Here is a 12,041-nt window from a genome sequence, read left to right on the forward strand (position 1 = left end):
TCATACCACAAAGTCCCTTAGTTATGTTATCAAAAGCTTATCCTTGTTCCCAATGCTGATCAAATAACAAGGACAAGGGTTTGAGAAGAAAGAAGACGTTTCATTACTTTGCTAGAAAAGGAGAAACAGTGTGCTCCTGTTCCAGAGACTGTGTTTCTCCCCATTAGGGGATACAGAGGATGTTACAAGAAGCTATTCAAGGGCTACATTCTAGGTGTTCCCTGTCAGGGTTTTGTAATTCACTTGTTAATTTGGGAGATAGTCTTTTCTTTCTTAATTTTTTTTAATTTGTTCTTTTTAGATATATGTGAGCAGGGAGATAGTCATTTCTGAGGTGTTCTGGTGCCATCCCTGAAGTCTGAATTACTTGGTTCCTGTGGTGGGTGTGTGCTCAAGGAAAGATAACTGGGCTTATGACGGGAAAAAAGGCAATCCTGTTTCCTATGGGGGTAGGGAGGGGGAGAGGGAGAAGAGGAAAAGAAAACAAAAACATCCATTGAAAAAGTAGCCTTAGTGGCAGAGCAGAGGCAAAGCAATGGGTTACAGTGAATGCATCCTCTGCCAGTCAATGTTATCCTGTTACAGTTAATGCTTTGGAGGTGAGGTCCAGCGTGATTCATATACCTACTTCACTTACTACTTACTCATTTTAATTGCTGTGTCTTTCATCATATACTCTCTTTGAGTGTTACTGGTATCATTGATATTTTCTTATTATTCTCCACGACCAGTATTTACAGAGGTCATTCTAGTACACTACATATTTCCTGATATTTTCATTGTCATACTGGGGACGTTCTTCTTTCCTCTTCCCTCAACCTCTCCAACATCTTACTTCTTTTTGAGGAATGAATAGTGCCACATACAAACTTATGTGACAGAAAAAAAAAAAAAAAAAACAAACAGAATCCCATAGGAAAAGTCAGTATGAGGGTCTCCTTTGGTGAGCACTGTGCTGGATGCTTTTGTCCTATTCTTTTCTCATCATGAAACATCTCCAGAGTTTTTCTTCCATTTTCACTGAAATAGTATTAAATAAGATTTTATATGTTGGAGGTGCTCAATGTGATGCTGTGCAAATGTTGCCCAGCATACTCAAGTTAGGTAAGGTTAGGTTGCCCAGGTTCCTTGCTGTGCTGGAGACTTTACCTCCCACGCACAGACCCCTGATGGAGTTCAGATCACACTCGAAGTGGATGAGCCAATGTCACACCTAATGATAAGTGCTGCCACAGCCAGCCACTTCAGTCTCCTCTGTTCTAAGGGACCCTTCTAATAGGACTCTGATTATTTTCTATGTCTCTTATAAAGGTATGTTGTCTTGTAATCTGTTTTCTGAATACCAGCGTATGGTTTTTAGTTTTATCTGTTTTCTTAGAAAATTATGTTTATCACTTTCTCTTATTTAGCTGCATTGAAAAAAATGGTACGCCACCTATGACTTTGTGGAAAGAACTCTCTTAGGATAAGACAGAGTCTCATAGATAAAGTTGCTCAGTTTCTCCTAGCATTAATTGCTAAAGGAGGTGTCTTATGTTTCTATTGGGGAAGTCATAAGAGCTTCCTGTGTAGAGGTGGCTTTTGCTAATCTTTGTGTAGTTCTGTCTGCCTGCTGTAATTTATTTCATGGGTAGTGGTGGACACACCTTTGTAATCCAGGGAAAGAGTAGAGGCTTTGGTCAGAAAGGAAATATTAAAATCACAAAGGTAAACGATGAGATCTGAGTGATCATTTAGTAATGCTATCTCTGTGCTATCCAGGGCATTAACAGGTTGTTCAAGAAAATCAACTCATCTGTGAGTATATCAGTGTTTGCCAAGAACTCACTGTTTATTTTATATTCATGATGAAACCTGAAACCTCGCCTTCAGATTCCTTGTGGGTAAATGGGGAGGATAGCAAGAACTAACACACCTGCAAGTTGACAAGACCCTCGTGGATTCCTAAGGAAAGGCAAAGTTTGGGAAGCATTATGTTAGAAGATAGATTTCATAACTTTTTTCTCATCTTCTTGTTTAAGAAGAATAATTCTGATAGAAAAGCCATGTCTTATGCTTTGTTTAATTCTTAGTTCTTAACAAAATACATAAAGGAGATGATGTTAGTAAATATTTGTTTCATTAAAAGGAGTGGAGGGAAGAGGAATGAGAGAAGGGGCATGGAGGGAAAAGTAGAATAGGAAAATATTTGAATATCTATTTGGCTATTTGAGAAAGTTCTGCACTGAAAGTACTTATTCTCAAAAGTCATCATGTATCAAAACTACCAGAGGGCTTATAAAAGTGTAGCAGCTAGTCCTTAGCCTCGGGGTTCATGAGGAATAAGTCTGATTGCGTATCAAACACCTATGCTTTTAACATGCTCCCAGATGTTGCTCAAGCTGGTACAGACATTTTAATTCACTCAATATTTCCATCAGATTCATCACCATCATGGGAGCCAGAAACCAAAACAGATGTTTCCCAATTCCACCTCCTGGGGCTGACAGAGGACCCAGCACTGCAGCCCCTCACCTTCAGCCTGCTCCTGTCCATGTACCTGGTCACCATCCTGGGGAACCTGGTCATCATCCTGGCCATCATCTCTGAACCCCTCCCACACACCCCCAATTTGTCCTTGGGTGATATCTCTTTAAGCAAAACCACGATTCCAAAGAAGTTGGTGAACACTGAAGCACAGGATCAACATATCACCTACTCAGGATGATACTCTCAAAGGCCTGCTTCGTTTTGGAATTCTCTGACTTGGAAAACTATTGTTTTGCAACAATGGCCTATGACTGCTATGTGGCCATTTGTCACCCTCTGAGCTATACAGTCATCAGAATGTGCACCTCTGTGTTCGTCTGATGTTATTTTCCCTGGTCATTAGTACTGTGAGTGCCATGCTGCACAGTCTGAAGGTGCTGCACCTGTCTTCCTGCACAGCCCTGGAGATCCCCCACTTCTTCTGTGAACTCACTGAGGTCATCAAGCTGGCATGTGCTGACACCCTCATCAATAACATCCTGATATATGTTGCAGTTGTCCTATTTGGTGGAATTGCTCTGTCTGTAATAGTTTGCTCTTAAACTCAAATTGTCTCCTCTGTTTTTAAAATCCCATCAGTGGTAGGAAGTTATAAAGAAACCTTTTTCCCCTTGGATCCTATGCTTCTGTTGTCTCCTTGTTCTATGGGACAGCTTTCAGTGTGTATGTTGGTTCTGCAGTGACTGACTCCCCAGGAAGACTGCAGTGACTTCTGTCATGTACTCTGTGGTCCCTCAAATACTGAAACCCTTTATCTACAACCTGAGGAACAGGGACATGAGGGAGGCCTTGAGTAAACTCTGCGGTAGGGTAGGTTATCTGCTGTGATGTTCCATTTTCTTTGGATTTGGGTTTTAGAGTGAGGAAAAGTGACTGGAATCCTGGTGAGACAAAATGCTTAACTCTTCAGACTTCAAATTTTTCTCAAATAACCAGATTGAAACAAAAAATCTAAATATATACCACATTGGGTTTGTTACCTAACTTTGCTTTTCTTTCTAGATCTGTGATGTTTGCAAAATGGTTTCAGCTCTTTTAACCCCATTTCTACATTAAGATCATAGAGTCAGAGGCTGAACTCGGTGTCTCAGCTTTAGTGATTCCAATAGACATCAATATTTATTTACATATAATTTTTCTTGACAAATAGCACTTACACTTTTTTATGGACTTCAGTGTGATATTTTTATCCATGTATAAAAGGCATTATCAGATCTGGTCAGCTGGTATGTCAACCAATTTAAACATTTTGTTTTCGGATATTCACCATTTCTCTTTGTTGGAACATTCAGAATCCTCTCATTTTGAAATATCTATCACTTGTTGTCAACCATAGTTATTTGACTTTGCTACAGAACATAAGAGATCATTTCTCACATCCCACTGTACCTCTGTCCCTGTGAACACTCCCCTCTCTCCCACATCTTCAGAAGCTCTGGCAAGCACATTCTCCTCTTTCCTCTTATGAGATCAGCAATAGCAGCCACATGTAGGTGAGAATGTGTGGTATTTGTCCTTCTGTGCCTGACTTCTTTTCACAGAATATCTTTTGGTTCCATTCATGGTGCTGCAAATGATGGAATTCCACTCTTCAATGTCTGAATAATACTCCATTCTGTATTCCACTTACTTTATCCATTCGCTCATTGACTGGCACCTCGTTTGACTTCCTGTCTTGGCTACTATGAAGAGTGCTGCAATACACAAGGAGTGTGAGGTCTCTTGCGTGTACTGATAAAATCACTTCTGGATATACAACCAGTCGTGGGATTGCCAAATCCTATGGATGTTCCAAGTACAGATTTTTAAGGAAGATCCATACTGCATTCTATCATGGGAGGAGTAGTTTACAGCTCCACCAACAATGTATAGGAGTTCACCTTTCTCTGCATCCTCACGAGCATTTTTTAGTTTTTGTCTTTTTAATAATAGCAATTCTGAGGGGAGATTATATCATATTGTGGTTTTGATTTGGGTTTCCCTGATGATTAGTGAAGTGGAAACTTTTTTTCAGAGAGTTGTTGATTTTTATATATTTTTTGAGAAATGTCTATTTAGGTCATTGGTATATTTTTAAAAATATTTATTTTTAAAAAATAAAACTTTATTTTTAAAAAATAAAAAAATGACGAAAATCATGTATTTTTAAATCCAATGTCATGTTTTAATGAGTTTGTATATTGTTCAATGGATGGCTAAGGCTAATTTACATATCCATCACTTCACAAACATTATTTCCTTGTGGTGACAATGTTTAAAACCCCATAGTTAGTCACTGTGAGGTGCAGTAGGTCAAGAGAACTTATTCTTCCTGTGTAACTGAAGCTTTGTACACGTTCATTGGTTTCTCTCCTTTCTCCATCCACTGCCCTGCCAAGATCTCACCACCATCCTTGTAGTCCCCCTTGGCTGCTTTAGATTCCAAACATAAGTAAGATTGTGCAATGCTTACATTTCTGTGCCTGGTTTATTTCACTTAGTATGTGGTACATTTTAAAATTTTATTATTTGGGTTTTTATTTTTGAGGTGGAGGAGCTGCTATATATTCTGGAGAGTCTCAGGGATATTTTTGTGGATCAGTCTCAGAGGAGAGAAAGCAGTAGAAGGAGGGCAGGTCAGAAGAAGGCAAAGGAGGCTGTTGTCATATCTGGAGACTGCCTTCTGCCTCACCGCATGTCTGGGTCTCGTCCATTGACCCCAGGATAGGCCTAGAGTGCAGAAAAGGAGCTACGTTTTGTACACAATTTAATAATAATCAGGATCAGTGACTAGAGAAGGAAATTCTTCTGAGGTATTGTTATATTCTAACACAGTCATTTAATTAGATTTTCTCAGCAGTTGAGATGGTGTTAAGATATTTGAACTTCATCAGTGAGGACCCTGAAGGTTCCAATAAAAGTAAGCCTGATTCTAATGTGGTGAAATACTACAGAAAGCTTATATGACAGAGAACTGACTGGTGATTGGTGAAAACACTGAGAACTTGCCACATGAGTACCTCAATAGAAGAACCTCAGTGTTGAGGGCCGTCTTGGACAAGAAGGCACCTGGCAGTGAGCCAAAGGGCACTGGCTACCAAAATAAGGAAGTACCCAAAAAGGCTATTTGCTTACTAGTTCCTTGTAGACTTATGATGTGTTAACGCCAAGCTCAAGGATTGGCTATCTAATATCAAGCTGCATGTGGACAGCTTGTGATTTATATAGTGTTATGCTGGCATTCCTCTGCATGCTCTCCTGCATGAGAAAAAGCTTTGCTATAATTAGCTGATAAGCTCAGAGCCTGGGGGAGGAGAGAGGGAGAGGGAAGAAGAAAGAAGATAGGGAGAGAAGAAAGGAGGCAGAGAAACAGAGAGGACGCAATAAATCTCATCAACTAGAGATCGGAGGTGTCTCCTTTCTCCAGGCCAGTTCCACTGGATGGAACACTCAGAGTGAGGGTGTGTGCCTGAATAGGGAGCAGAGTGTCATCAGTCTACCATAATGTGGATCTTATAGGACTAGCTCTTCCAAGGTCACCAGGGGGTTGCAGCAGATAGATGTGTCATACCTAGATGTGGTTCCCAGACACAGAAACCTGAGTGTCCTTCCCTACGTCAGTTGATAATAACCCTTCCATTTAGTCAAAGAGATGACATGTCTCTCATGAATTGAATTATGTGTGATTCTCTCACTTGGGACATTAACTTAAGTGACAAATGGGTGAAGGCTGCACACTTAGGAAAAGAGTCTTGGAGGAGGGGAACCTGATCAGTGTCGCTTTGGTTGGGCCTGTAACTCATCCATGACAACATGCTGGGCTTATTAGGTGTTGATTAGTCCTTTGGTGATTCTCTGTGCTCTGCTTGGTTTGTCCTTTCAAAGGTCATGTTGAAATGCAGATGTCACTGAAGCAGTTTTGAGAGGTGGGGTCTTTTAGGAGGTGCTTAGGCCATGAGAGCTCTGCCCCCGTCAGTGGATTAATGAGATGCCATCAATAGGGCTTTCAGGGGTGGCTTCCCTTCATCTGCTGCGCTTCCACGTGAGGGCAGCATGCATGTCTTCTGGACGATGGTCATTGAAGGCGCCAGCTCTGAAGCAGAGACGGGACCTTTAGCCAGATACCTCCTGTGGCCTTGAAAGTGAAAACAGCCTCCAGGACTGAGACACAAGGTCTTCCTCTTCTTTATGAATTCCCTGGTGCAATATTGTGTTAAGCAGCACAGAATAGATTAAGACTCTGCTTCAGGGTTATTTTACTTCTTAGTTTGTGTATTTATTTATTTTTTAGTTTCTCTTTTGTGGTGCTGAGGATGGAACCCAGGGTCTCATGTGTGCTAGGAAAACACTACCACTGAGCTCCACCCCCAACCGTTGTTTAATTTTTGATTTGCAGATCTTATGTGAATGAGTCCCCCTCATTTTTAGGCCTATGGACTCACTTTTTCCAATATAGAAGGGTCCTAGTGGTTTTTAGAATCACCTATCTCTTCTCTAGTCTGAATAACGTTTAGTGATGCCTCTACTTGTGATTTTAATAATAAAAAATTCAGCCAAGAAACCAGCAGGTACCATGGTTCTCTTGCGTCTCAGTAGATTTCCTGAAATCTTCAACTGTTTTCAGTCACTTTTATAATCTGAGAGAGTTCAACAATTTCAGTTTGCCCAATATTCTCTATTTGAAGCTTCAGTTTTTCCCCCGGCTTCAACACCTGATCTTTTCCAGAATGTTTAACCCTATTATATGGAGGCAGTAACCTTTTCCATAGGGCCATATATTCATTGTGCCCCTTGATTATCCCCACTACTGCATATGCTTGAGTTTGGATTTTTTTGTGTATAAAACTAATATCTTGTTTTATGAGAACAAGCTCTGTGATTTAAAAATTTATCAATTATTTCATGTGTTTGAAGTTAATGGGGCTAGGAAGGTGTAGACTGACATGATAATGTCATCTGTCTCTTTTAATTATCAAATAGTATAACATAGTACCACTGATTAAAGAAGAAGCTCATTAAAAAAAGTGAACATGCCATGTCATGTATGAAAAACCTGGGAAAATATTGAAATCTTTAGAGAAGAAAGCTCATAATTAAGTTTCAACATGAAAAAGTTTCTTCACCTAACTATGTTTGAAATTTGATTGTGTACTGGGAGGATAATAAAATGCCTTGCCAGTGATGTAATTTCCTATAAATCTATAAAACCATCAAGAGTCACAATTCATGGGTTGAACGTATTTATTTACCCTCATGTGAAAAAAATATAACCTGGCACTACTGTGATGAAATTAGAAAATGTGGTTATGAAGGTCAAAAAAGGATTAACCCAGATGTGTACATCAGTTTGGGTCAGAATGGTCAACAGACTGTAGATTAGAATCTGATGAGCTAAATGCCCAGAATGAAGATTAAGGCTCAAGAAACATGCAGTAATTTTTAGAGAAAGTTTGAGTGCTTGCATTTTTACTTTATCTTAGCTACTTTTACAAATGTGATATGTATAAAAACGTTGCTTCCTACAGAAAACTAGAATCAGGTTTCAGAAAGGCCATTGCTTCTACTAAAGAAAAAAAATTCTGGGATAAAGTGAGAGAAGGGTGGTATGTGCATATGTGTGAGGTCTTTGAAATGACTCTGAGAGTATCAGATGGTGAGAAGTGAATGAGCAACTTGGCTTTGCAGGGCGAGGGACTCAGTCATACTGAATTCTGTCTTTTTAGAGACTTGCCTTTAAGGATTTGCAGTGCCATAGGATCCAACTACCAATAATGCATTTGTCTAATAAGGAGCTTTGGATATTGAATCCCCAGGGACACTGAAACTGCAAATACCCTGTGACCAGTCAGCACACAAGACCTAGCAATCCCTTCAGAATATATGTCTCTGGCAGGAGCTCAGTGTCTCACTCTGTCCCTCTGCCTTCCTGAGGACAGATCTTTTGTGCCCATTGAACATCCAGGGGAGATGACCAGCATCACTCCACAATGGTGCCGGCCAGGTAACTTGAAGAAGTGTAGACAATGAGAAGGGAGCAGGAGTTCAGTACAGTTTCATCCTGGTGATGGAGCTGTGAGGAAACAATCTGAGGGTGGTCAAACCACATCTCCCAGGGGCTCTGTGCTTAGTGGTCTGCCACCATGTTCTTGATACCTTTGTAAAATATCTATACATAGTTCTCAATCTGGAGGTCTCTTCTGTGTACAAAATGACAAGAACTATTTTCCTCTTGAGAACAAAGCTTCCCATTTTCAAAATGGATGAATGTGTCAAAAGGGATGAATGTGACATCCTTCTCTGGCATTTTCTTGTGCCCTTGGGTGGTGGAGGTGGAAAGTGTTGGCCAGCTTCACCTTATCTTTCTATGTCCTGCTCCAAATCTTTTTTGAAGACAAATGTGGGTGTCATCTCTGTTTACTGTGTGACTCTGGGGAAGGATGCAGAGACATCGGCAGACCAAGAAAGCTACCCACCTGTCTACCTGTTGCTCAATATAGAGCCATAGAGTATTTATAATAGTGACAGCAAAAAAGAGTGTTATGATAATTTAATACACTACCATTCACCCTTTCCCAGAACTTACAAATGCTGATATCCCATTATTATCAGATTCATATTTTTTAATGAAAAATAATATGTATTGATGACATCATTACATATTTCACTGCATTCATTGTCTCTTCACAGAAACATGAACAGTGCAACAATTTCTCTTGTGCATTGTTTCATATTTTATATGTATTGATGTGTATAAGAAGGGTAAGAGGAAAACTACATATCATCAATTAGGCAGAAAGTATAGAAATAAATTGAGATGTGATAATATAGCAGAACACTCTGGTAGTTACAACTAATAAAATGATCAACAGTAATTTAAAAAAAATTACAGAAGAAATTCAATTGTAAAATGACATGAACAAATGATGCTTGTCATGTAGACCTTTGTAAAATAAAAACCGTTTAGTTACTTGTGGAAGAATAGGAGGAAATACAATAAAACTGTGAGTGAATCACATAGATTTTAGATAACTTATAACCATTTATAGTGGGATAGAGTAATACGATTGTATGATCACATGCCTTCACATACATATTCTTTATTTGTTTCAATGGTAAGATCTAAAGTTAAAATGGAGAAGGGTGTGAATTGGATAATGGTGACTGGTAGCTAGTTAGATGTTCATTTTTTTATACATCTGTTATGATAGATATAGTACAATGGACAAAAAACATCTCTGCAGAGGTTTGATATATATTTAAGCATTTTTTCATGAAGGATCACTGTATCATATAATTTGCACTCTGTTGTAACTTTTCAATGCTTATATTGATTCATACATCTAACTTGGTTCATCATTTAAACCATTTTTGTTGTATTATGTCCATTCCAAATGAATATTAATGCCATGAATATAGATTTCCTTTCCTCTGTGCATGACCAAGTCTCCCATGAGGAAGGGAACATACTAAATATGCTGCCCTTCAAATTTGCAGTTATAACTGCATGGATGTTCTGCCTCTCTGTCCCCTTTTCTGATTTGTCCCACTGACAAGTTCCCTCTGAGGCAGGAAACATGACAGATGCCTGTGTTGAGGCACACAAAATGTGCCAAAAAGAAATGTCACTTTGAGGACCCCAGGTGTGGAGCAGGTGCTGGCTCATGTTGGTCTGACCCTTTCCCATCATTGCACCAAGGCTGTGAAGTTTCAGGACAGGTCCTGTGATAGTGATGAGGACCTTGGGGCTATTGAAATATCTGATGATTTTTTTCCTATTTATAAAACAGGTGCTGGAGTCAGATTTCATTCAGAGTGTGGGCCTAAGAATTAATTGGGCTGAGTGAGTGTGTCCAAGAATGAAGGTGGGAGAGCGATTGGAAGGAAGGGGAGATAAGTAAAGGGAAGGATTTCATTATTCCTGTAGGTTCAAAATGAACAAGAGAGTTTTTCTTGAGCACACGTTCTCATGTGTTCATGTGTGGAGGAGCTTGTGAAATGGCTGATTGCTGGACTGTGTCCCTGGAGCTTGTTCTCCGGAAGTATGTAGTGGGGTCTAGGTATCAGCATTTCTAACAAGTTCCCAGGGGATGTGGTTATTGTTCAGAACCTAGGAGCCTTAGCTTTTATTGAGAGGTCACCTTTCGTTTACATTAGATTCATCAGTAGCACGAAACCCAGAAACCAAACAGCTGTTTCTGAATTCCTCCTCCTGGAACTGACAGAGGATCCAGCAGTGCAGCTGCTTCTCTTCAGCCTCTTTCTGTCCATGTACCTGGTCACAGTGCTTGGGAACCTGCTCATCATCCTGGCCATCAAGTCTGATACCCACCTCCACACACCCATGTACTTCTTCCTCTCCAACCTGTCCTTCACAGACATCTGTATAAGCACAAGCACAATCCCAAAGATGCTGCTGAACATCCAAGCGCAGAGTCAGAGCATCTCCTACACAGGCTGCCTCTCTCAGGTCTTCTTTCTCATGGCTTTTCTTGTCCTGGAAAATTGTCTCCTCACAGCAATGGCCTATGACCGCTATGTGGCCATTTGTCACCCACTGATGTACTCCATCATCATGAATCCTTCCTTCTGTGTCTTGCTAGTTCTGGTTTCTTTGTTCATTAGTGGCATAAATAGCCTGCTCCACACTCTGATGGTGCTACAGCTGTCCTTCTGCACACACTTGGAGATACCTGACTTCTTTTGTGAACTCTCTCAAGTCATTAAATCTGCCTGTTCTGATACCCTCATCAATAATATTTTGATTTACTTTTCCTCTGTGATATTGGGTGGTAGTGCTCTGTTTGGAATTATTTTTTCTTATACTCACATTGTCTTTTCTCTTTTGAGATTGCCATCAGCTGGAAGAAAATATAAAGCCTTTTCCACCTGTGGATCTCATCTCTTAGTTGTTTCCTTGTTCTATGGGACAGCTTTTGGTGTGTACATTAGCTCCTCCGTTACTGAGTCCTCCAGGAAGACTGCAGTGGCTTCTTTGATGTACTCTGTTGTTCCTCAAATACTGAACCCCTTTATCTATAGCCTGAGGAATGAAGACATGAAGATGGCTGTGGGGAAAATATTTGGAAGAATATCATTTTTAAGGTGATTTTCATTATAATTAAACCAGGTTTCTGGAATATGTCTAAATGACCATTTAGCACTCTCATGTAAAATTTTTAAGTTTTTCTCTGTGAGTTAAAGCATTTTTTTGAGGAGAAAGGCTTCCATTTTTTTTTGTGGGCACTATTAGGTATAAAAAATAATTAAAAAAATAATGAAAGAAAAACTGTGGAAGAGAAAATTGAAAAAGTCAAGATTAAGGGTCATCGCTTTCCAAAAAGGAGAAAACACTGTCCCTAAGTCAGTATGATCTCTCACATATACATTTAAACAATGGAATTCTGACCAGTGATTGTAGGAGACTGTCAGTTGGGCAGGAGCTGGTGTTGGTGCACAAGGAAAAGTGTTCAGCACCACCATCTGTGGACAGCTCCAACTGAGCTTCTGTGTGCACAGAGCACCTGTGGAAGTGA

At 39.9% G+C, this 12,041-nt stretch overlaps 1 protein-coding gene across 1 annotated transcript in view; it reads left to right on the plus strand.

The window, feature by feature from the left end:
- Positions 1–10,503: 10,503 nt before the first annotated feature.
- The window catches only part of LOC306647070 (olfactory receptor 7G2-like), a gene marked incomplete at both ends in the record, with an annotated part of 87,778 nt that continues 86,240 nt past the window's right edge, over positions 10,504–12,041 (plus strand). Inside the window, 2 exons of the mRNA XM_079116103.1 lie at positions 10,504–10,547; positions 10,663–10,776. Of these exons, the coding sequence (XP_078972229.1) occupies positions 10,504–10,547; positions 10,663–10,776 (158 nt within the window). The remainder of the gene's footprint in view (positions 10,548–10,662; positions 10,777–12,041) is intronic.

This window comes from Sciurus vulgaris (assembly GCF_902686455.1).
Source record: "Sciurus vulgaris genome assembly, chromosome: 16".
In the NCBI taxonomy this organism is placed as follows: Eukaryota; Metazoa; Chordata; class Mammalia; order Rodentia; family Sciuridae; genus Sciurus; species Sciurus vulgaris.